Source organism: Dermacentor silvarum, chromosome 11 (assembly GCF_013339745.2).
Source record: "Dermacentor silvarum isolate Dsil-2018 chromosome 11, BIME_Dsil_1.4, whole genome shotgun sequence".
Classification (NCBI taxonomy): domain Eukaryota; kingdom Metazoa; phylum Arthropoda; class Arachnida; order Ixodida; family Ixodidae; genus Dermacentor; species Dermacentor silvarum.
In genome coordinates, this window is record NC_051164.1 from 30,154,965 (window position 1) to 30,181,481 (window position 26,517).

General features: G+C 48.5%; 1 protein-coding gene across 7 annotated transcripts in view; it reads left to right on the forward strand.

Annotated features, from left to right (window-relative positions):
• Positions 1-212: 212 nt before the first annotated feature.
• Positions 213-26,517, forward strand: part of LOC119432485 (uncharacterized) — a 53,534-nt gene continuing 27,229 nt past the window's right edge. Inside the window, exons 1-7 of one of the 7 annotated variants that reach the window (XM_049659002.1) lie at positions 213-1,200; positions 8,515-8,582; positions 19,209-19,429; positions 20,362-20,522; positions 21,043-21,151; positions 23,850-23,895; positions 24,061-24,152. In XM_049659002.1, coding sequence (XP_049514959.1) covers positions 641-1,200; positions 8,515-8,582; positions 19,209-19,429; positions 20,362-20,522; positions 21,043-21,151; positions 23,850-23,895; positions 24,061-24,152 — 1,257 coding nt within the window. In that variant the 5' untranslated portion in view covers positions 213-640. The remainder of the gene's footprint in view (positions 1,201-8,514; positions 8,583-19,208; positions 19,430-20,361; positions 20,523-21,042; positions 21,152-23,849; positions 23,896-24,060; positions 24,153-26,517) is intronic. The other 6 variants (XM_049659000.1, XM_049658999.1, XM_049658996.1 and 3 more) reach the window with 6 other exon arrangements.

The window sequence follows — 26,517 nt, forward strand, 5'->3', positions numbered from 1 at the left end:
GACTTTGATTTTTATTTTTTTGTTCGCGCGATCGTGGCTACGCCGGCGCTATGGGAAGAAAATATATTGCGCGAAGTATTTTTTCGTGTCACAAAGAAATTAATGAAACTGAAATTATCTTTGGAAATTAATAGCGGCTCGCGAGCGGCCGTTTCGACACGAGGGCTTCGAATCCGATTCAACTTCTGAGCATCCGGATCCGGAAGCTCGGGTACGGGAACGCTGCGAGCAAATCGATAAAGCATTTTTTTAGCATGTGTGGAGCCGTGCTTGTGTGGATGATGCCGCGAGCATCCTTCGAGTGAATCTCTGCGTAGCGAGCGGCACGCAGCCGGACGTCCACCGCGGTCGGCTGGGAAGTGCGCGCGACGTCGACATGGTATCCCTTCTATTGTGCGCTTGGGCCTCCGTCGGCCAAGCCTCGTTGAGACAGGGCTAGACCCCCCCTCCTTCGGACCATTGATTCCGCGCGCCGCGGGCCACCGCGGTCCGGCTGGTGGTGAGACAAGAGAAGGCAGTCGGTGTCAGTCGCGTTCGCGAGTCGACCAGGAGCCGTGGCGTGCGGCCGCGCCAGCCGCCGCGCCGTCGGCGGCCGCCGTGTTTCGGTCCGCCCTCGAGTCGCTCGGTCCGGACCTGCGCGATGAATGCGGCGACGTCGTTCCACTGCCCGCTGCCGCCGCAGGCGCAGCAGCGGCAGCCGCCAGTCGCCGTTGAAGCGGTCGTCGGGCACGGCTACGACCACGGCGCGTACGAGGACGATTCCGGTAGCGAGGATGACGTGATCGACGTGCTGTCGGCTGACCACTGCACGGGCGAGCACAGCTACACGATGCAGATGCCGGCCAGCATGCTGCTCGAGGAAGAGCGGAGAGCGTACGAGACACCCGAACTGGAGGCCGCCCGTCGCCTAGTCGACTGGCTCAGTTCGTCCGCGTGCCGCAGGTACAGCGCGCCGTTCCTCGAACCCCTGGATATCGAGCAGCGGCCGGCGTACACGCGGGCCGTGCGCCAGCCCATGTGTCTGAGCCGGGTGCGCGCCGGTCTGGACTCGCGAGCGTACGCCGGCATCACAGAGGTAGTGCGCGACATACGACTGATCCTGGAAAACTGCTACCGCTTCTACGGGCCCCAGCACCACTTGACCAAGAAGGCGCTGAGGCTAGAAACGGTGCTCGAGCAGAAGCTGGCTCTGCTGCCTCGGTGAGTCGAGCTTCCCCGCAGCACACCGCGGGTGCTGTTCTTCCGATTGCAGGTTTCGTGACGTCCAGACCAGTACTACAATCAGGGTAGTACCTATCTTGCGGCACCCGTGAAGTGATGCATGGAAACGGTTGTTGTACATTCGTGCTGTAGCGCAAAATGAAAAGTGTCGTAGTGCCATTGCCGCTGGGCGCAGGTACTGGCCTTACAGGCTTACTCTGTCTGTCACTGCTCTGCAGTCTTTTTCTAAGTACTTTCCCTACAAATGGTGCAGCGCAAGCTCTCGATTGCTTTCACTTGCTGCAGCAATTGCCAGAGGGCTTGCAATGGACAAGTGCCAGGCATCGTAAGTTTATTACGTATTAATTCATATCAAGCACGTCAAAAATTAATCACGCGATCAGTCAAGAAATAAGTTAATTTCTAGTCTTTACAAGGTCCGAGAGATCGATGGTCGACTTGCCTGATATAACAGACATCCTCTTTGAACAAACGGTCTGTACCGTAATATGCAGCGTAGCTGTGCATAATCTTGCATTGGCTTGCTCCTGTCCCTGGAGTAAGGCTTGTAGATGCCTGCATTGGGAAAGACACAGTGCCATCCATTCATACAAAGGAGGATGAAAAATCTACTGATGGTTGGCTACTGCTGACCTGCACTTCGGGACCACAAATTCCTGCAGACTTAATCAAAACGAGACAAAACAGCATCTGAAAGCTCTGTTCAATTTTATGCACGCAGAACAAACGTTTCTTGCTTGGAGCCTTGTACAGTGATCAGCGATTCAAGCACAATAACCAGACACCACATGGCAGCCGGTATCTTTTTGCGCCACCAGTAAGCACTGGGTGATCGCTAGTAGCCCAAATGCAGTCACATGTCACAAAGACTTGCTTTGATAGCATCTCGGCATTCCGAGCACCCATCGGTGGTGCGAGAAGTTCCGGCAGTGATACACTCTGAGTATCGCATTCGAATCTGAGACGTAGCTGTTCATTATGGCTACGTATTAAGATCCGTGTAACAGTGTTAGAAACGAGTCTAGTGTTACAGTAAAATCATACTTATTGCCATGGAACTCACACGTGTCTTGATTTTGTCTAACAACTGCTTTCTAGGTGCTCTTGGAACTGAGTGGCTGTCCTGATTGGTGGAGGGGCTAGCAATATCTTTTGCTGGACAAAATGTCCCTGTTTTGACTGCTGACTGGCGACATCTTGTGTTGGTGTTTTGTGATTTTGGTTGAAAGACCGCTCACCAGGTTTGGGCATTGCAAACGGACGAGCATGGCACGCAGATCATGTGGTGGCAATCACGTCTGCAAAGTATCATGTGGCTGCACACCTCGAAAACGGCTGAAATTTTAAACAAAAGCCCATCAACGTGCCAGGGGACGAGTCTTGAGCCTTCTTTCTGAGTTGCTGTGGCTCCAGGATGTAGTCAGTCCTGTGGAGTCTTCTTGCACTGGGAAGGCCTATGGACACTACCTTGACTACTTATAAACCCTAAGCAACCACTTTTCCATGAAACCGTCAGTCATGGTAAGTCATTGCAAAGCTTGACTGTCACCTCCGCAAAGAGGGCGAGTCGGTTAGTCGCACTCAAGAAGCTCTTGGAACAGTGCTATTTCGGCACATTCCTCAATGAATTGCTTACAGACTGTATTGTTTGCGAAATCAACGATTCTCAAATGCAAACCCAGCTGCTCGCGAACCTTCACCTCATGCTAGAAACCGCAGTAACATTGGCACCGGCTGTGGAATTTGCAAAACATGATGCGTCAGAACTTTGCGAAACTTCAGGAGTGTTTTCTGGGGCAATGAATGCTATCCAGGGCCGGTATTTTGTAGCGATACCTTTAAAGTAATATTGCCTTTTCGCGCTTATCGCGCTTTGTCAGTGGTCAGAGCGATGGTCCGCTCGCATTATCAACGGGATCAGCCGGCCGTGAGCGGTGGATAAGACTAGTGTAAAATAAGTCATAAGGCATCGCTACAAAATCGCGGCCCAGGCTCCTCGTACAAAACATGTTTGTTGCCACCGCTGTGGTGACGAAGATGGCAGTCGGTGCGTTACACATTGTGCGATTACAGTTCCTCAGATTCATGATGTTTGCAACTATTGCCACAAAATAGGTCACATAGCCAAAGCGTGCAAGACAAAAAGCTCAAATTTCAGCCAGAGGTTCACAGTGCCCAAGCATCAACTAAGAAGAATCATCATCATCTTCAGCCTTTATTTTATGTCCACTGCAGGACGAAGGCCTCTCCCTGTGATCTCCAATTACCCCTGTCTTGCGCTAGTGTATTCCAACTTGCGCCTGCAAATTTCCTAACTTCATCACCCCATCTAGTTTTCTGCTGTCCTCGACTGCACTTCTCTTGGTATCCATTCTGTAACTCTAATGGTCCACCCGTTATCCGTCCTATGCATTACATGGCCTGCCCAGCTCCATTTTTTTTTTCCGCATAATGTCAACTAGAATATTGGCTATCCTCGTTTGTTCTGATCAACGCTGCTCTCTTCCTGTCTCTCAACGTTAGGCCTAACATTTTTCGTTGCATCGCTCGTTGTGCGGTTCTTGTTCTCGAGCTTCTTTGTTAACCTCCAAGTTTCTGCCCCATACGTTAGCACCGGTAGAATGCAATGATTGTACACTTTACCTCACTCACGAGTCCTTCAAGAAGAATACTGGCAAGCAAGTCATAGTGCATGCAGTAGTGCAGAAACCTATGATATGTGGACAGCTCCTATGACATCATACCAGCTCTCCAAGGCCAGTGCTTTTATTGTTAAACTGGAAATTCAAGGATGATCATTCAAGATGGAGCTTGACACAGCGGCAGGCATATCTATCTTTGGGGAGAGACTTGACACCGTGAGTGGTGGGGGTATGCTCTGCGTGAGGCTAGGGCTGAAGGCAAGCTCTGGATCTAGCCACACACAGTCATTCCGGCGTACTACCCAACCCGTAGTGTGTGTAATCTCAGCTACGCAGGGTTCGGGCAAATAAGGCAACCATCTGTGTCAACTGTAACAATATTTATTGCTGTGGGCAATAAGGCACACTTGCAGAGGGAAGTCCACTCTGTAATAAGTGATAAATAGCCGTTGCCTCGTTGCATGTGATAGTCACACAAGCGAGGTCATTCACGGGTTACAGCAGGTAAAATCCGGCAGGTTTGAGGTAGGGTCACCAGAGAGAGTAGGTCTCCCCCAGTGGCGCTCTTTTATGTCCTTTTACCTTCTGTGAGGAGAATGTCCTCCTCGCCTGTCAGATACCTTTTCCTGGGGGGCAGGGTACGTGCTTCGCGAGAGGCGAGCGAAGTGTGCGTCTCTATTGCGTGTCTACCCTGGCTCCCGATGCATCCGCAACGTACGAAGGCGACTTGAGTGTGCGGGAGAAAACGGGCGTGTGTGCTACCCCCAGAGTTTCCAACGCTCACCGTCAAACGTTCAATGAAGGATTTACACCATTCAAGTCAAACCTTTCCTTGGAAAGGTTATTGTGTTAGCAAAGTACAGCAATAATCACTACAACCTTCTATTGCTGGTTGCATCTGGCAAAGCACCAGCACGTCTTGGATGTAACTGGATGGACTTGTTGAATATGTCGTTCAAGGTGCCACACTTCAGCATCGCTGAACTCTGTTTCATAAGTGATGCCTAGCAGCTTGTAGAAAAGTATTGTTCATTGTTTTCTCATGAGCCAGTAACCTTCCTAGATGTCACAGTTAAACTCTATTAAAGAGGGAGAAAGCCTCACTTGTTTAAAGGCTAGATCAGTTCTTTTGGCTTTGATGGATAAAGTGCGAGAATAAACTGCAAAGATTGCAGCAGGAGGACATTATACAACCTGTACAGTAGTCTGAATAGGCAGCACCAATACATCCAATCCTCAGGAAGGACGGTCGCATTCGCATCTGTGGAGGCTACGAGGTGACTGGGAAGGTCGTTGCAATAATCATCAAGTACCTTATTCCAAAGGCTGAATAGTTTTGGACAAGGATTTCAGGTGAGATGAAGCTTACTAAGCTTGACCTGAAAAATGCGTATCAATTGATTCTCGACCCTGCATCCAGGAAGTATACAAAATTACAACGGCATATCGAAATCCTTTTCCAAGGTCTATGTCATGTTGCAGTCTACTTTGACGACATCCTGGTAGCAGGCACTGATAACAAGGACTATTTGAACAATCCGTTCAAAGTATTCCAGCGATCGGAGAAGGCAAGCCTGAAGCTCAAATATACCAAATGCGGATTCATGATGTCCTCTGTTCATTACTTGGGCCACGTCATTGATGCCAACTGACTGTACCCTGCTATGCGCAGGGTTGAGGCAGTTCATTGTGTGCCTGTGCCAAGCAACGTAGAGTTTCCTTGGTTTGTTGAATTACTACAGGAAATTTTGGCCGAACTTTTCTTCAGTTCGCAATCCTCTGTAGCACTTTCTGGCTTATAAAGTCCCACAGAAAAAAGCGTGAAGATTCATTCTTATAAGCAGAGTGGGTTGTAGCATCGGCTCCTGTATTGTGCACATCAATCACAATATCGTTAGAAAGGTAATCTTTTGCACTGTATGCCAAAAACAGCTGTGTATGCCTCAGCATCTGCAATCCACTTGGCAGTTTCCGGATATGCCTTGCTCACGCCTGCACATGGATTTCAGTGGATCGTTATTTCTTATGGCATCTTTGGATGGTGAGCTGTAATCCTCCGAATCTGAGAAGACCTATTCTGGGGGAGGCACTCCGGATCCGAGTAGGAGACACCTTACACCAGTTGAACAGTCTACTTTTCAAAGCAGTCAGAGGGAAGGAAGCAAAAGCCTTTGGTAAGATGGCTGCTGCCGATGATAGTAATTGTCACGTGAACGGAAGCGGGAGTCTCCCTTCACCAATGCAACCATGGGGCTGGGTGTGGTCACGTGACCGGAAACTGACCAGATCTCATGGCTGCTCCAACGGCAATACTGCAAAAACCTCTCTGTGCTCAGATCTGGAGCCAGGGGATTGTAAAGGACGATCTGAATGTAGCCGGAGCGCCTCTTTCCGATCATTCGAACAAGATCAGCCTTTTGGGAGCGCTCAAAACCGACCATCTGAAGAAGCCACCATCAGCTGTCCGAGGCCAATTTTTGCAATTCGTGGAATACCATTTATTATCATATCAGATAATGGCACCACTTTTGCAAGTGGTGCCATTTTAATACTAGTTTATATGAATCTGTTCCGTTTTCAGTACACAGGAGGTTGCTGTGTCATGACATTGTAATACATTAGCTTGCTCCGCTCCTGTGATTGCAGTGGATTCCACATGCGCGTGTAGCCACAGGAAATGTACACAGCACTCTTGTCTATTTCTTTTATTAGCAACATCATCGTAGCCAGCCTTACTGCTATACACGACGTTAGAAAGTTCTGCTCTGTGCCTCGATGTCGTGATAATGTCGATGCCAGGTCCGGCATTTCGAGAGGAATTTAGTGTTCAATTAAAATATATGATTCCCACCATTCATTCTTTCCAAGTGTGGTTCTCTTACATGCAATAAGTGTGTGGTGCAGTTTCTAAGACTTAGAAAATATGCATCGGTACAACTTACTCTCTCATCTTCTGTGCTGAACGCTGTAGTCAGAGCCGGCCTTACACCATGAAGGGCCGATATCTACTAGGTACGACATTACGTCAGAGGTTGCAGAGTGTAGTCACTGGCTTCTTGCTCTCTTCTGAACTCGTTCTTCCACCCACATATTCAGGCCCTGCAACTCCAGTTGGGTTTCAGTGTTGTTCGGTTTGTATTCATGGTTACAGGTAACGCGAACGAGGACAGAGAAAGAAATCTCGTGTGACAAGGGCTGAACTTCAACTGCAAGTTAATCATGAAAAACACTTGTTTAAACACGAGCAGAAAACACGCAAGACCAGCTATCACATGCCAAGAACACAACAGAGTGGAAAAAGAAATACCATGAGGCTAACACTAGCGTAAAAAATATATGCGAACTTAGATGCGCATACCAGGAGGGCATCGAACCGTGACGCACTACTTAGAAATTGCATCGTGTCACGAACCACGTGTTTGTGCTTTCTAAAAGCAATACTGATGACTGGCTGACACAGGTGATTCCTCATTTTCTTTTTTTATGTGGTAGGCATCAAGCTGCTCAAACGCCCTCTAATTTTTGGGCCGTAAAAGCACAGAAGCATCTTTGAAAACCAGCGCGCAAACACAGCTCTTGCAGCGCAAGGCTAAGTGAGAATATAGCTGAACTTAAGCGCTCATGTTGTGGGATTTTTTTCTTTGTCCTCTATGTATGCGCTGCCTGAAACCATGAACCAGCACTAGCTCCTCCAGTGTTGTGTTCTTTGCAATTCTACCTATTAATTTGAAAAACGAAATTCATTTGGAGAGCATCCTTCAGGGCCCAGGAGTTTCTCTGTGTGCCAAAAGACATGCATTGTGACCTTGTGCAACTCTGTGTTGCTCTTTTCCTACGATTGCTGTGGCTGCCACAACCAAACGCAGTCATAAGAAATGTGCCCAGCATTCTTTTTCTTTTTTTTTTACGAGTGACACCAGCATACTTAGCCTTAGTGTCACCCAACGTCAGTAAATTTTGCTCTTTGTCATGACGTCGCAATAATGTCGGTGGTGACAGCTCCAGCATTTTGAGACCAACTTTAATATCAGATTGAAATTTCTTATGTTTCCCGACCTTCAAACTTTGTATCCATCATCCTTATATTGGGGAAAAGCACGTGGTAAGAGTTATGGCATCTTTGAAAACGTGCATCAGTTCTTTAACTCAGTGCAGTTGATGCAGTATTAAGAGTTTACTGATGACATCTGGCCGTCTCGTTCAGTTAGTCCCTTTTATACTTTGTTCGTGCGTGGAACTAGAATTTGCTTAGGTGCAGCAACTGTGTATTGTCGCAGCTTCACATTTGTACAATGTTGTGTTTGTTGCAACTTCACAACTATGACTCAAGCCTGACCCTCAGCTTTATGGACCGTGGCTGACACGCTGTGTGTAGACCTTTGCATTTGTGGACTCCAAATGGCCCGACACCCTTAGAGCACGACTGGCTGGCGGTTCCCGAGCACCGAGGGACCTGCGCAACTTCTTTTTGTTTTGTATAGGGGCTGTGATAAAGCACAGCTCACCCTTACGGTAATTATAATTCTGTGCAGTGGAAAGTGGTGTGGAATTTCCATAAGGCAATTCCAACGTCACAAACACCGACACTTTGCGCTCAGACACGCAAGCTTTGAGGATGACACACTAAGTGCCTTTTCTGTGTCATTTGCAGGGAGCTGCGGGAGAAGACTTCACTGGAGGCCACCACATTGGAAAATCGTGATGTGGGTGCTCAGAGAGGTGAGTTTAGTTTTTTTTTTTCCTTTGTGTAATTTAACGTGACGAGATTTTTAGCACCAATTCGATGTACCAATCAATCTTAATTGTAAATGCAACAGCAGTTATACGCAGCAGCATATGCAGGGGGAGGTCTCGAGGTTAGAAACTGCCGGTGGAACCGGCTACTGTATGGTAATACAATAAAACAAAGCAATATAGCGACAAATACTAGACAAAAATATAGCTGTTTAGCAGTTAAAAAAACATCTAAAATTACAGTTGCGAGCACAAAAATAATAAAAAAAGATAGTTAATGAAATGCAGCGGTTAACTTGAATTAAAATTGTAAATAAATAGGCGTTATTTCTTTGACTTGTGGTGTTATTGAATGATGTAATGAAACTTTAGAAGTAATGCCAATTTTTCTATAATTGGGGATCTACACTTAGGTGGTAAGTGGTTATTACAAGAGATAAATCTGTTTTTACGTATTTGAATTAGACAATGCGAAAGACAACAAAAGTGTTGAGTATAATAAGTGTGCGATGGAAAAATTTTAAAAACAACGCATAGGGTGGCATACACGTATACAGAACAGGTCAAGGCTAGCGAAATTCAATGCTTGGACTGACCTTGCTTTTCGAAACATAGCATGCGACATTCCGCAGTTGACCTTGAATTTAACCTCCTGCCTTTCTTGAATTGGAACGTATGTCTGCTGTAAGATAACTGATTTAGTTTGTTTGTGTTTATGGTGTGCTATGCATGGTGAAGAGGCCATGTGTGCTGAATCATCTATTTTGACTCTATTTGCGCATTACCTAATGTAGGAATTTTAGGCCAGCTTGTTTTGCTCGAAGTGCAAGTGTTGAAAATTCTGAATGTGTTGAGGAATTTGCTAGGTTAACATTCCTTTGTGAACCTTAATAGGCCTTTCTGTCAGTATTTTCCAATTTGGCTAAGTTGGCCTTAGCATAAGGAGACCGCAGCTTACCGAAGGACCAATCTCGCGAGTGTTGCAGGTGTCCTCCACAGACACCCATAATGCGCAGCAAGTAATGCTAATCTGCGGTCGCCAGTTAAGGTCAGGTGTTATTCTTAAACCAAGCTATTTTGGTTGTCGCACTTTAGTTAGGACACCAACATTAAGTGCTTAAGAGAAATTTGATAGGCATCTTTTTTTCAGTTCACAAAACATCAGTTCTTGGACACAGACTGCAAGCGCACAGTTGTGAATGACATGCATTTTGGGCTAAATACTGCACTATCAACTGAAGCTTATTGAAGCAACTTGTAATAAATATACAAACAAAAGAAAGGGGGGGGGGTTATCTTAGCAGAGTGTGCGCTGCACAAGCTACGTGGAAACTGAGAGATAAAAAATTAAATAAACAAGGCAACAAAACAATACCGCTGAATATGAAAATTATCCAACCTGCATTGATAAACTAGATTTATTTGCGCCCGAGCGTAACAAAGGCCTGGCTGATACAAATGCCATCGTGAGTGGCAATATGACATGTTCCATGACTTCTCTGGTCTCCTTATTAGAATGTCAAAAAAAAAAGAAAAAAAAAAGGCAACATCATAGAGTAGGAGGGTGCATCCACATTTTCCGCAACGGGACGGCAAATGGCTGTACGAGGTTTTCAGCGTATGTTTGTATCTTTACCAACCATGAATACGTACCAACCCACCCATCATTGTGTACTTTTGATTGACATGTACATGCTGAATGTGATTTATGCGTTATGCGTTAAAGAACCCCAGGTGGTCAAAATTCATCCGGAGCCCCCCACTAGGATGTGCCTCATAATCAGAACTGGTTCTGGCACGTAAAACCCCAGAAAGAAGAAGCTGAATGTTTTTTATGTAGGCTGGTTGTAGCAGATAAATTGGTGCTTGTGAGTTCTTTATATTGTGTATTTGGCACTGTTGTACTTATATCACTTCATAACTAAGAAATAACCTTTTCAAGCAGTTTAGCATTGCGCAATGACTCAGTGGTTATGGCACTCTGCTGGTGACCATGAGGCTGTAGGTTTGATTGCCAGCTGTGTTGGCTGCATTTTGATGGGTGCGGAATGCGAAAATGCACCTGTACCGTGCTTTGCTTGTGCGTTAGAATTCCAGGTAGTCAAAATTAATCTAGAGATTTCTGCTGTGGGGTCCCTCATAGCCTGCTCTGCAGCTTCATGGTGTCAAACCACACAATTTAATTCTATTGACAGGCATTGTGTATCTTCCACTACTGTAGCCTGCCTCCTAAAGAGCCAGCAAGAGTTCCTACAGTGAAATCGCGGAATTGTAGGACGGATGCTTTAGAGAAAGGTTTCTACTGTGTACAGCTCTCCGAGAGGTTAGTAACCTCACAGGAGCATCGATCAGCACAATGGTCAGTGCAGTGTTGTGGAGCACACCTCCAAAAGCAGCGACTGCACTTGCATGCACACAGAGCACAGTCCTGTCCGAGCATCGTGTGCTAGGCTTTCCCGTGAAGCGCCACATAAGCCCTTACTGCTTATCCGCTTCTAATGCAAGCAGCACCATGCGCGCCTCCATGCATAATGGTTACAATAAGCGGTTCGCAAACGACTGTTGTGCTGACGAACACCAAGGGCTTTGCCGGGTTCACTGGAATAGCCTAGCAGACGATGCTCGGACACTAGGACACTCTGCATGCATGCTCCTACACTCGCTACTTTTGCAGGCACGCTCCGTGGCACAGCACAGATCGTCGTGCCAGTGAACGATCCCGTGAGGTTATTAAAATATTGGAGAGCTGAACAAGAAAAGAAAAACAATTGCTTTCATTGAAGTTCTGAACATGCTTTTCCTCCTTTTCCTGACAGACCAAACAATTGAAGACGCACACTTTTGGAGGAGGGCATGTCGATTACAAGAGATGTAGTGCAGGCTGGTTTTCCATGGCTCTTGCAATTGCACGTTTATCGTCTGGTTAAGCCAGACCTAATGGTTCCGTAAGTGGGCGAGGTTCTACACAGGGGCACAGTTACCCCTTAAGGCCCGACCACATTCAGCGTTTTTCTGGCGTTTCGTCATCCGGCATCGCTCAGCGTCGACGCTGAGGGAGGCGCCAAGCCGAAACGTCGTGCTCAAGACACACCAGAGATCTCGCCACCGGCGCCGCCACCGGAAGCGGCTCAATGAGCGCTGACCAATCAGCGCGTGGCCGCGGCCGCGCTGCTGGCAACTTTTGCAAGCAACTCCTGTAGCAACCAGTTCGCGTGCATGCCACCATGGGGGGGCGCCAGTGTCTCGTCGGCGATGCGGCGCCATCTGAGAATGCAGGCACTCCTACCTTCGAGCGTGCTGCCGTGAATGTTTTTTTTTGTGTGTGTGTGCGCCGTAGAACTATAAACAGGGCATAAAAACCTTAATCAGGAACATTTTTCATAGTTCACTTGAATGACATTGCACACTGCCTCTGGTTAAATCTGTCTGGTCACATTGTGCGACGCTGGACTGGCGCTGTTTGCGTGCGTCTCATGTGGCTAGGTGACCTCTCCGGCGCCGTTCATGCGACAACGCCGAGAGACGCAACGGCAGGAGGCGCCGGTAAAAACGCTGAATGTGGGCCAGGCTTTATTGTGAATCCAGAAATGAAAGTTCGTATGCAGAGCTAGCTGTAGCGAGACAAAGATTTCTCTCTTTTTGTTTTCATGCTAATAAGTATTGTAATGAACTATTCATTAAATGGCTACAGTGAGCATTGAAACACTGGCAGTAATTTGGCAGTTTGACGATTGAAACTGGTCGATGCGGATCAGTTGCACGAAATTCTTGCCGTAGCAGCCGCCTATGCACAGCGTGTCTGGCCCATTAAAGCCGCAGGTGGCAAACCTTATAGTCATACAGTCATAGGAGCAAGCTAACGATCACTCACGTTTGGCTTAGTACTGTAAATGTTTTATCGCTGTACTAAGGCACAGTTGAAGGCACAGTCTATGCATTAGTTTTTCAGTACTCCTTGAAAAAGCTATGGATCTAAGGGGTACTTAAAAATGGAGTTCATTTCTAAATGGGGTCAATTCCTTGGTGCTTTCCGTGACCCGAGTGGACATACACAGCATTTGAAGGATGTATCGTGTATCTTTTGATGATTTTGATGATGCATAAAGTTTATTCCTATCCTATCCTTGCATTATTATGGGCCCTTGTTTGCCAATGAGTCCATTAATTTGTTGCCTACTCTGCCACTGCAATACCATTTCACATTTTCCTTCTGCAGACCAGCTTAGTCCTTCCAGTGTGGCATATATATAACTTGTGTGCTCGGCCTTCACTGATATTATCTAGGTGTAAGTCGATAAGGAAGCTGTTGAGATTATGCACTTTTCTTGGCGTCTCGTGTATCTTGTTAAATTCTGTGGCATGAAGATTCGCTCCTAATTGTGCTGCTGTTAATGCCAAATGTTTCTAATTAATGTCGAAGAGACATCTCCATATTTGTTTTTTAATTATAACTACAAAATTAAACACATACTTACTGTATGCATATATGTATATTGTCACGGTACAACGCCGAGAGAGGACAGGGAGACGTTCTTCAAGAACAGCAGGACGACCTGTTTAAGAAAAACGGAACAGAGACACGTCTTCTTCGTCGTTAGCCGAAATCCCACTGACCCACTAGACGGAGTCCGTTAATGTTCCCATCGTCGTTGTCGTCTACCTAGAGCACACGCGTCATTTGTCCCTCCTTAGAAGAGCATCGTCCCGATGCTATACCAGAAATGCCACTTGCGGAAGTGAGGGTCTCTCGCAAAGTCATTCGCTCACATACGGCTTCATGCGTACAACATGCACAAGTTCAGGACGGTGCGGGCGGCGCCTCGTACAGTTGGGGCTATCGGGGACGACCTCGTAGGTGACATCACTGAGTCGCCGCAATACCCGATATGGGCCGAAGTATCGCCTTAACAGCTTTTCGGAGAGGCCTCGTTTCCGTATGGGTGTCCAAACCCACACTCTGTCGCCGACTTCATAGCTTACGGTTCTACGGTGGGCATCATAGCGGCCTGCGTCGTAGTCTTGCTGCTGGCAGATCCGCACACGCGCGAGCTGCCGAGCCTCTTCGGCACGTTGCGTGAAGACATCGGCGTCCGTTTCGGTGTCGTCAAATTCGTGTGGAAGCATTGCATCCAACATCGTTCGTACATCTCGGCCATGAACAAGGGTGAACGGAGTCATGCGCGTCGTCTCTTGTTTCGCCGTGTTGTACGCAAACGTGATATAAGGGAGGATGTCATCCCAATTTTTATGTTCGACATCCACGTACATTGAAAGCATGTCTTCAATTGTTTTGTTAAGGCGCTCTGTCAGTCCGTTGGTTTGTGGATGGTAGGCGGTCGACTTCCGATGAGCTGTTCCACTTAGCAGCAAGACGTGATCTAAAAGTGCAGCCGTGAATGCGGTTCCTCTGTCGGTAATTACGACGCTTGGGGCTCCGTGCCGCAACACAACATTTTCAATGAAAAAGCGCGCCACCTCGGCCGCTGTGCCTTTCTGGATGGCCTTTGTTTCAGCGTAACGTGTCAGATAGTCGGTTGCGACGAGAACAAAGCGATTCCCTGCAGTGGTAGTAGGAAGTGGGCCCAAGATATCCATTCCAATTTGATCAAATGGTGTTCGAGGAACCTGGACAGGTTGTAGGAGGCCGGCTGGTTTCGTCGGAGGTGACTTGCGCCTCTGGCAGTCAAGACAAGAGCGAACGTGATGTTTCACGGCCGTGGTAAGTCTCGGCCAGTAGTAGCTTTGCCGCACTCTGCCCAATGTTCGCGTGTAGCCTAAGTGACCAGAAGTCATCTCGTTGTGACAGGCTTGAAGTACTTCCGAACGAAGAGCTGCAGGAATGACGAGCAGGTAGGGGGACCCGGTAGAAGAAAAGTTTCTTTTGTAAAGGACTTTGGCCCGTAAACAAAACGACGACAGTCCTCTGGCGAAAACTCTAGGTGCTTTCGCAGACCTTCCTTCTAAGTAGTTGATGAGTGCAAGCAACTCAGGGTCGTCCCGTTGTTGTTGAGCGATGGCGGCTGTGTCCAGAACACAAACAAATGCTGTATCGTCTTCTTCGAGTGGAGAAGCCGACTCTATCGGCGATCGAGACAGGCAGTCAGCATCCGTATGTCGCTTCCCCGACTTGTACATGACCGTCATGTCAAACTCTTGCAGCCTTAGGCTCCAACGTGCCAATCGTCCGGACGGATCTTTAAGGTTCGTCAACCAACACAGTGAATGGTGGTCACTGATAACTTTGAAAGGGCGGCCGTACAAATATGGGCGAAATTTCATAACCGCCCATACCACCGCGAGGCATTCTTTCTCAGTTGTGGAATAATTAGCCTCTGTGCGTGAGAGTGTTCGGCTTGCGTAGGCAATCACTCTTTCCATGTCCTCCTGCCGCTGTACAAGAACAGCTCCCAAGCCAACATTGCTGGCATCCGTGTGGAGCAATGTAGGAGCGGTCTCATCAAAGTGGGCAAGCACTGGAGGTGTCTGGAGACGTTGCCGCAAGATGTTAAATGCACCTCGCTCTTCATCACCCCATACAAAAGGAGCGTCGTCTCTCGTGAGGCGGGTTAACGGCGACGCAATGCGAGCAAAGTCTGCAATAAACCGCCGGTAATAAGCGCAGAGGCCGAGGAACCGCCGGACAGCCTTTTTGTCGGATGGTACGGGAAACTGTGCGACGGCGGTAATTTTTGCAGGATCTGGGCGGACACCGGCGTGGCTGACGACGTGACCAAGAAACTGTAGTTCCGCAAAGCCAAAGTGGCACTTCTCCGGTTTCAGCGTGAGGCCGGCGGATCTTATGGACTGCAGAACTGCTTCAAGCCGTTCGAGGTGTTCTTTAAACGTTGCGGAAAACACGATGACGTCGTCGAGGTACACTAAGCAGGTTTTCCACTTCAGACCGGAAAGCACAGTATCCATGAGGCGTTGGAACGTAGCAGGCGCAGAGCACAAGCCGAAAGGCAAAACCTTAAATTCGTACAGGCCGTCTGGGGTCACAAAAGCAGTTTTTTCACGGTCTCTGGGGTCTACCTCGATTTGCCAATAGCCGCTTTTTAAGTCCATGGAAGAGAAGTAACGTGCGTGTCGAAGCCTGTCGAGGGAATCGTCGATACGGGGTAGCGGGTACACGTCTTTCTTCGTCACTTGATTTAGTTTTCGGTAGTCCACACAGAAACGCAAGCTGCCGTCTTTTTTCTTGACTAGAACTACAGGCGATGCCCAGGGACTCGTTGATGGTTGGATCACGTCGTCTTCAAGCATTTTTGTCACCTGTTGTTGTATGGCTTCACGTTCTCTGGGTGCCACACGATAAGGATTTTGGTGAATGGGTCTCGTCGTATCCTCTGTAATTATTCGGTGCTTTGTTAGAGGCGTCCGACCAACTCTTGAAGTCGACGCAAAGCAGTCGACGAACTGGGCCAATAGCGTAAGAAGCTGTTCTCGTTCGTGCGGCGGCAAAACAGTGCTGACGTCAAGTGCGGGAGCTGGGTCTTGTGTAGGCGCTTCTTCGAGTAGCGAACAGCAGCCGCGAACATCCGCAACACCGTCAAAATAAGCCACAGCCGTGCCTTTTGGAAGGTGCCGTCTCTCTGTGCTAAAATTTGTTAGCAAGAGGTTCGTGCGCCCGTCGGTGACATTGACAATTCCTCGTGCGACCGAGATACCGTGACTAAACAACAAAACGGTTATTTGATCGGCAATTCCTTCGCAATGAAACGGTACGTCACAGGCCACCGAAACAAGAATACATGACCGAGGTGGGATTACGACGTCATCTTCTGTTAGACGAAAGGCATTGTGTTGCGGCGATAAGTAATGGATTAAACCAGGGCTCTTATAAAACGTCACCATGCGGTCTGGAATGTTAATTACGGCGCCGTATTCCCTTAGGAAATCCATTCCAAGAATCAAATCTTTACAGCACGCAGGAAGAACGATGAAAGCGGCCACGAAAGAAGAATCTCCAATATTAATTCTTGCAGTACATCTTCCAGTAGGCATCAGTAATTGGCCGCCTGCCGTCCTTATGTGAGGTCCCGTCCATGGCGTCTTCACTTTCTTCAGGCGGAGGGCGAGTTCCTGACTTATTATAGAGAAGTCAGCACCAGTGTCGACTAATGCTGTCACTTGCTGCCCATCCACAAAAACATCAAGGTCGGCACTCACAATTTCTTCGGGGTCGGTGGTTATCGGCTGCTCGGCGTTCGGCAGCGGGCGAGTTGGGGGCTTTTTATTGTCTTGCGGCGGGCCTGCAACCTTACCCCCAGAGGTCGCCGCCTTCAGTTTCCCCGGCGGGGGCTGGGCGACCTTCGGCCTTGAAAGTTAGCAAAAGTACGTCCAGCAGGCATCTGGCGTGGAGGGGTAGGAGAGCGCGACCGATGGCCGAAATCAGTCCGATCATTCGGCACGGATTCGTCATTCGGGTGCGCTATGGGAGGTCCCTGAGAAGCAGCGTCGTCGCGGCGTAGCAGGGAGTCGCCATCTGCACGTCGACCATCAGACCACGGACGAAGAGGTCGAAAGGATGTGTCGCGATGCCAGCAATGGCGCGAAATATGGCCGGCGCCCCCGCAGTTAAAACAGAGAGGGCGGTTATCGGCGGTGCGCCACGCGTCGGATCTCCGAAATTGTGGCCGTCTCGAAGGGTCGTTTTGCGGTGTGGTCCAAGGCGCGGCGAATGACGGCTGGCGGTAGGACTGCATCGGCATCACGGGTGCGCGCCGCAATGCCTCCTCTTGCGGCGGCGACCAAGGAGCGGCTCTCGGAGGCTGGTTGTACGGGGGTGTGGTTGTAACGGGTGGGGAACATCGGACAGCGGCGGCGTAACTCATGGGACGCTGGTGGTCGGGAAGATCGGCGGCCGGTAACGCCTGCCTGATTTCGTCGCGTACCACTTCGGCGATTGACGCGACGGGGCTATCCAGTGTCGATGTCAGGATCCGGTGAACTTCTTCTCTGACGATCTCTCTTATCATTTCACGCAAGGAGCTCTGATACTGTGGAGTCAATGCGGCGGCATTGATTGCGGTGCTGGTGGACAGACGATCGTACTGCCTGCATCGTTGATGAAGGGCCCGCTCAATAGCCGTAGCCTCCTTGATAAAATCAGCGACGGTGACGGGTGGATTGCGCACAAGCCCCGCGAACAACTGCTCTTTTACACCTCGCATGAGGTAGCGTAACTTCCTATCCTCGGTCATGTTCGGGTCGGCTCTACGAAAGAGACGGGCCATGTCTTCGGCGAACATTGTGACCGACTCATTGGGTTGTTGCACCCGTAGCTCCATCAACTGTTGGGCGCGGTCGCGTCGGTCGGCACTTGCAAACGTATCGGTGATTTTCTGCCGAAAGTCATGCCATGTCGATAGGCTAGCTTCGCGGTTCTCATACCAAGTACGGCCACTGTCGTCAAGCGCGAAATAGACGTGGGAGAGCTTTTGCTGCTCAGTCCACTGGTTAATCTGGGCGACGCGCTCGTACTTGTCGAGCCAGTCTTCAATGTCTTCGAACGCTGCACCGCGATAGCGATCGGGAACCAGCGGATGAAGAACAGTTACCTGTTGTTGACTGGGAGACTGGCTGCATTGGGGTGCTTGCGGTGGGCTCGTTTCGGCCATTGCCAGATGTGTGGAGCTCCTGGAAAGATGTGGTTGAAGAGGGGAGAACTCCGGGGCGAGGCCTAGCAGTCGACGACTGAAGCGGTGCACGGGGGTCGTAACTGGTGACAATGCGTCCGGGCTAGATGAACGACTCCCAGAAGGAGTCCGTAGCATCAGGCGTGGTCAATATACCCAGCACCTCCACCACTGTCACGGTGCAACGCCGAGAGAGGACAGGGAGACGTTCTTCAAGAACAGCAGGACGACCTGTTTAAGCAAAACGGAACAGAGACACGTCTTCTTCGTCGTTAGCCGAAATCCCACTGACCCACTAGACGGAGTCCGTTAATGTTCCCATCGTCGTTGTCGTCTACCTAGAGCACAAGCGTCAATATTGAATATAACGTGTACATTTTTTTTTTTCATTTGCAACATTGCTTTGTTATAACTGAATAGCTCACACTAGTATAGTATCATTGTTCTTCCACAAGCTCTTCTAGCTCAGTTCCTAAATAGTGCTGTCGAGGAAGACGTTAGGCTTACTAATAGTGGAAAAACTAAGCACAAAGTTTTATGTTTTCAGAAGAAAGAAAGAAAAGCTTGGCATAGAAAGAGCTAAACAAGTCCGCGCTCACTTTCTGCCATACGTCTCAGTTCATCACGTCCTGTCGTCAGTCTTGCATTACAGCGCAATGTTCCACCACGCCTGGGCGACCAGGAATGGGTGTTGGTATTGGAGGTGGTTCCAGCTTGTGTTGCCCTAAAACCCGCCACAGTAACTTGTAACTATGGTTTTGCACTGCTGAGCTTGAGGTCGCGTGTCCGGTCCTGGTAACGTTTCGATGCGGGCTAAATGCAAGAACAGTCGTGTAGTTAGGCTTAGGCGCACATTAAAGAGCCCCAGGTGGTCAATCCAGAGTCCCTCACTGTGGAATGCGTGGTAATCAGATCATGGTTTTGGCATGGAAAGTCCTGATATTCAATATTTAAATGCTGCGTTGCCTTGCAGCGGGCCGCCGTGCCCGGCTCACGAGCCAGCTGCCCACGGGTGGCGATAGTTCGGCACTGCTGCAGCTGGTGAAGGCGGAGAAGGCGGCGCAGGCGCGAGAGGAGCGTCTGAAGCAGCGCGAGGAACGGCGCGTCGAGAAGGAGGTGGCCCAGCAGGCCATCATCGACTGGGAGAGCACCACCTTCGGCTCGGGACTGGCCGAACTGTCCCACTGCTGGGAGGTGAGAGGGTGCACAGTTCGTGGCGCAGTACAGCCGAGTCTAATGGACGCTTATGCAACGAACTGTCGAACGCATCAAAGTAAATTTTAGAATTTGGTTGGCTATGTTTTATTCCATTGCACATTTTCTGCTGTAATGAAAGTAAAAGGGCAAGGCTCAGTGAGTGTGATTCATTTTCTTTTGAACGCATTCAGTACATGGGAACTAAAAGCGAGAACAATGCAAATATAACTGTGACAATATACTCTTTAAAAAATTTGGCGTTTGACATTCCATTGGTGCATAAGGAGCCCATCTATTGACAACAAGTCAAACAATGTGCCTATCAAATTACCCGTGACTGGAAACAACTTCCAATGCCCCAGTCACGCACAGCCGCGTGCTGTGCTTTCTGTGCTACTGTATGTTGGCGTTCGTGGTTCTGTTGCAGGGGCTTATATGTAGATTGGTTCGTGTTGATTTTGTATTGGACAGCTGCCAGTGTCTCATTCTGTGCCTTTCTGTCCTGCCATAACCAAAAATATCCTCACCCGCACTGCCTCTTCCCGATGCACACGTTCTCACCCTTTGCTATGGACCGTGTGATCGCTATGTTCTTGTTGCATCATTGTTGTGCTGGCATTGTGGTGACGCTTTGCCATCAGCAGTGATTGTCATGCCAGTCACCCGTCATCACCTCAATGCAGCCCACAGCATGTGCAGCCTGTGGCATGACACTTCTTTGCTGTCTACGATGTGAACCTGTTAGATGCTTGTACTAAATGTAACCCAAATTTTGGTGCATACTTTTTTTTTTAAAGATGAACATTGGATAAAGCGTGCAGAATTTTTAGTCAGATGGGACTTTGTTAAATCGAGGCTTGACTTTAAGATTGGAAGGTGATGTCTGTTACCATGAATAATAATTATTTCCATGACAACACGCATTGCAGGTGCCGCAGCTGTGCCAATTCCTGCGGCTGTCCCAGGAGCCCCTGCAGCTGCCCGACGTGTCGATTGCCGAGGTGGAGCGCTCGTTGCTGATGCCCCAGAAGAGTTCCTTACTGGCGCTGCTCATGACCTGCCTGCTGGTCGCACCACAGCAGAGGCCCAAGTCAGTGCTCCCATTTTGTGGCACCCAATGCACGCGGTTGCCATTTATAGTTTGACGGCCTTGGACACTTGTTTCGTACATTTTATTCAGCCAAAATACAACGTCGCATCAAGGGAACAGCTGTGGAGAGGGAGTCTCCAAGAAAGGGGAAGCAGGGAACGGGGCGCCTCGCCATGGCATAACGACGAGGTGCAAGAGGCAGTGGTAGTGGCGAGAGTGCCCTCTCCGCACAACGTTCCTCCCAGCGAATGTGTAACGATCGCATCATAACCACGCACGGGCACTCTGGAGATACTTGGGGGCGCATGCATCCTTACCACTTGCAGGAGGCCAAATTAATATGCAAGCGTGCCATTTTATGAGAAGTCCACCTATTTGGGCGGAGGTTTGGGTGTTGTGCTGTCACCTTCCTGCTGCCTGAGTCTTGTACGTTTGCACTTGCTAACCTTTTGTTTCCTTAAGGTTTTAACCAACAGGTCGTTCAGTGCTGAACCTGAAATGTTGCTCTTGGTTCTTGCAGGACCCTGTTACAGCACCCCATGCCCTACCGAGTGTGGAATGAGCGGCTTAGGAGTCGGCTCCAGAACTGGTACCGCACTTATCTGGGAAGTCAGCGTAACTTTCTCAAGGTGAGCACCTCAGACTAATGGGCTTTTGTATAGCTGCACGTGGTGCTTATTCTCAATAGGTTGATGCATCGGGGACTGTTTGCTGCTAGGAGAAGTAAGTGTTTAAAATTAGCAAGTCAGCATTGAAAAAGAAAGGAAATATCGTCCAAGGTGTTAGTTATCCTCAGTTCTGCATTCCGGCCAGTGCAGTGCCTAACAGTACGGTAAGGCAAGATGGGCTAGCATCAGGGGTGGCAGCCGGCTGGAAAAGCTTTCCGCTTAATCCTGTATGATGGATTCTTTCCTACTTTCAAAATCTTGCTACGTACATTATGCGCTTTAAGTGTGATACGAGTTCTCATATTTATGTTTTCACATGAGATGCACTCGCAATAACAGGTTGTTCGTAGCCACATGTAGGAACATAGGCTTGTCCTATCATTGTTTAAACTTCAGAACAGATCTAGAGTGATTATGATGCCTTTATAAGTTGGACACAGCATTATTTCCACCTCATTAAGTGGACCGACTGGCGACCGTGTCTGTTACTATCACTGCTACTAAATTGTACCTTGGTTTAGAAGGCACAAGTTTGCCAAATACAGTGGAACCTCGATGATACGAATCTCACAGGGTCACGAAAATATTTGTATTAGCCAAAATTCGTATCATCGAAACACAATTAAAAATAGCTTAATTAAAGAGTCGAGGTGAACTCAGGCACATACACGTAAAAAACATTTACAGTATAGATCACTTATAACGTAACCTTTTATAGTGAAGAACTGGCTACAATGCGGCCTTTTCCGACTCCCGTTTACCCTCCCATAGAACTCCATGTATACGCATACCGCTTACAGTGCAGCCGCGTGAGACGAAATACCGGTTATAATGCGGCTTCCGCGGTAAAATCTTGCGACAAGGGCGGTAGCGAGCACGCTTCTCAACGAGGTGCGCCCACCGATGGGAGAGGAGATCAACGAGGGCGATGCGGAGGAGGAGCATGAGACGTGGAGCATGAGTCCAAGGGTGATAAAATCGTCGCTGCGCGCCGTATGTGCCAGTAAAAGTGCGCGGGGGATGCGCGCCTTCACGGAGAGCGAACGCACAGCGGAGAGAAAATGTGACTTCCGTGGCGCGAGACGCTGTGGGGGTAAGGGGGGGAGGGGGAGGGGGGCGTGGCGACGCTGTGCTACATCACCAAATACGTATCTTGCAACCGAGCGCAAGGGTAACTGGCGACGCAATCTCCCACGCGAAAGGAGCAAAGCGGGAAGGAAGCGCGGGAGGGAGGGAGTGGGGGGCTTTTACTCTGCCAACAAATGTGTTCTTCTACTTTGCACCTGTGCCGGCTGTCGGTGTTGTCGGACAGCGCGGCTTCCGCGCTGTCCGGCGCCGCGTCCGCGCCTCCGCACCAAAAGAGAAAGGGAAAATGCGCGTGACTGCTCGCTGTTCTCTTTCGCGGCCGTCGGTGGGGCGGCGTTTATTCGTATCAACCGATGCGGGTCGAAAATTGATTCGTAACAACCGTTCTCTAACACGTTGCAAAGTAATGGGGCTCGGCAGGGACCTCAGAAAAATTCGTATCATCCGGGAATTCATATTAGCCGTGATCGTATCATCGAGATTCCACTGTAAACAGTTTGCTTCCAAGATTTGTTGTTTTCCTGCCGGCCAGCACATATTGCTACAACTTGACATTGTGCTATGGTGCCCCCTGTAAACGTTGCACAGTCCTTAACCGGGCTCAAGTTATCACATCTGACTTGAGCAGAGATGTTGAGGGAGCTGTGGATAAATGATAAAGCACACCGGAAGAAAGTGATAAATGTAAGCCCAAATGATATCTGGATGTAGCTGACAGAAGAGGGGCTGACGACGAAAAGAGGAACGTGAGGGCCTAGTAATTTGTGACCATACTTTGTCACCGCACCAATCCAGCCGCAGTTGGTGATGTACGATTGCCAGTGCCAGTCAAATTCACGACAGAGGCAGCCACCTTGTAACCTGCTACATGATTGTTAGAATGGTCCACATCAGCAGTACTGCTGGAGCCGTCTTGTAAAGGTACAGAATTCTTGCTGATTGGCAAGCGTGCAATTTTTTATGAGGCGGGTTTTAAACAGCCCATGATTTGAATTATCAAGAGAATGCTGACAACATAAAAAGCACCAAAAGTTAAACAATGGTTTCTTAGAGTTACGCAATAGGTGCTACTGAGGATGGCAGACAATGAGATGAACAGATGAGATAAAAAGTTTCCCGGCATACGTTGGGTTTGGTACATGCAGTGCGGGAGTAGTTGGAAATCTCTAGGGAAGAGACAGGACATTTATCTCACACTGGACTATTTTGCTTGTTTACTCACCATACTTTAAGAACCCTAGAAAGGGTTTTACATAAGGGGTAGGTGAGAGCACAAGTGATGTTATCAGAAAGTGACTCAGTGGTGGCTTTGAAGTGAACAGGGTTGAAATGAAAGATGTCGCCTGTGGGCAGATTGTTACAGTCATTGGCTGGGGTAGCGGCATGGGAAGGGTAAACAGCTTTTATGTGGCTGATGTGTTGAAAGGTGTGATGAGCTGTATTGATGGGAGAACAGCCAGTGACATGATGATCATTGTCGTGTTCCATCATCAGTTCGAACTATGCGAGTTCAAATTATTCCACTGCTCTATCCTCATGACTGGCAACTGATTGGTGGCCATTGTGCTTGCAGGTTTTCGAGGCTCACGGTCTGGAGGAGCAGTTTTTCTCCGTCATGGGTGAGTCGAGGTTTTTGTCCTTGTTTACTGAGAAGTTGCTCGATATCCCACTGGCCTGCGTGTAGTCATTTCATGCTGTCGAAATGGAACTGCATGGCTTTGCCTGACTGTCATTGTTGCTTTGTCCTAAATGCGGGTTAATGAAAGGCCTGTGTCGTTGTGCAGGAGAGACCGACCCCATGGAGAGCAAGGACTTCCACGAGCTGGGCCTGCTACAGAGGGTGTGGCTGCTCAAGGCCCTCTGCGACCACAAGCTGGTCAGCTTCCACATTTTCTCTGCTCCCATTGCTGTATTGCGGGGCATGAGGTGGGGCGGGAAAATTTGTTTATTAATGAGTAAGTAATTAAGGAGTTCCTAGTCCCTTTCAATGCAGGGCAGGTGTTTTAGGCGCCACAGGGAAAAATGTGTAATTTTTGGTGTCTCACACACTTCACTTTGGTTTTTTGTTCGTGCACTGTCGAGTTTCACCACAGCTTTGCAAAAGAACACCCCGTTCACCACATTTCCGCGAAAAACGTCGCGCCAAGACGAGCCGTGCCAAGTTGGGCATTGCTAACTGAGCGGCATGGCGATAAAAACGTCTGGTCTAGTGTTGTGACCATAGATGGCGCTGCATCTACAGAACCACCGCGCATGCGGTTGACCTGCCTATATGAAATGGGACCGGGCACGATGCTGACAGTTCGGTCTCGGCTGGACACCTTCTGATAATAGACTAAACTTATTTCTTAACCCATAGCAGTTGGAATGACGGAAAACTCAGCAAATCGGTAGGGATGCATGGTATACGAAGGACAACGTGCCAAACACGGATCTCAGCTTTCTGTATTTGTTCAATGCCAGCCCAGTGACCCCGAAATGGGGCAGGGTCGCTTAGAGGGCGCCACTTTTCCAGTAGTTGGTCAATGTTTATGGGTTGCGTTTAAGATCACCTCAACATTTTTTTGTTGCGTGTCATGTGGGAGCGAAAGTGTGGGCATGGAGCAGCAGCAGCAGCGCCTGGCAAAAGTTGCCCACGTAGATCTAGCAACATTGGCTATTATAACATGACTGGGAACGTGGAGCCAACGTAGTGGACCACTGACTCCCAAGCACTGCGGAGTGACTGGACAGGCATTGCGAATACTGTATGTTGTACTTTATTCTTTGCGATTTGTCATCTCGCTCTTTCTTTCCTCCTTCCTCCCCTCCTTCCTATCTTTCCTTCTATGTTTCTCTCGTCCTTTCCGAAGAGTAGGCAGGTGTTGTGCCCCTTCTGGTGGCAGTTGCCAGCCTTGCTTCTTGCTTTCTCTTTCCTGTGTATATGTTTACAAATCAAATAATAATAATACAGTTAACGACTGATTTTTTGGGTGCCCGATAATTCAGACTCCTTCGTGGCACCATCACCTACCCTATAGAGCCAAAGTACATGGACATCAGAAATTTAAAATGCTGAAATACTTCACCGTTCGATTTCCTAGACTTTTTGCCATGATTTCAGGTCTGAAATTACAACAAATTGAAGACACCACAGCCTCCAATTTGATTATCTCACAGCTTTGAAGCAGCTCTCATGCATGTCGATCCGCTAGTAGCCATAGCCGTTTTTGCAATGCTAAGCGTAGTTGATTCGACGTTCACTACCAAGCTTACTGCTGTTCGGTGCTGTGTTTTTCATTGAAAGGATTAGATGCTGTCAGCAATGGCGTTGACTCCTCCTTTGCCATCATCGCTGATGGCTTTGAAGTGTGGAAAGTTTGGCAAGGGCCAACCAAGCATGACATAATGCCGTTTCCCGGAGATCAGCTTTGCCGCATTATGGCGGTGTTACGCGGTCAAGCATATGCAATGTGGTGCGGTGAAGCATATCAAGAGAGGAAAGGGACCTCTGTCGCGGTACACAGTACCATATTTATTCGAATATAAGGTGAGGTTTTTCCCCAGAATCCTTAGCCTTAGTCACCCCCCGTTTTATACACAAATTTTGCCTTTAGATGTGGCTTCACAGCATTGTGAATTTCTCCTTACAGTGTGGCTTTACGCCGTGTAGCCACACCTAAAGGCAAAATTTGCAGATAACTTGCACTCCCCGGGATGAAGCCTCCCAACCCTATTTCATGGTTGCCATTTTGCGTTCTGGCTGTGTTACTAATTCAGCATTTCAGGCAATCCCTGCCGAGTCTGAATAATCCCTCGGTTACTCTATGTCGCCTTATATTAGTGTGCATACTTGAGTTTTTTTTCTTGGGTCCCCGAAAATTGCACCCTTACCTTATAATCGTGACTTGCCTTATAATCGAATAAATATGGTATGTATTCTTTAATTATACGCGCATGCACCCGCCATCTCCTGTCAGAGTATGAATACTGATCCGCCTAATAAGTATACTGCTCAGGCCTTGGAGCCGTCTTGGACGTGCCTGTACTGATTTGAGCCTTTGTGCAGTGTCGAATAGACTTTTACTACTCGTAAGCTGTGGAATTCTTGTAGATATTTGCCAAGATATTCACATATGCCTCCCTGTACTCCTTGATTATGCAATCCCTCTATAACTGCTGGTATCTCTACTGAATCAAATGCCTTTTCCAAAAATTCAATGAAAGCCATATAGAAGATGCTGATTGTACTCCGCAGATTT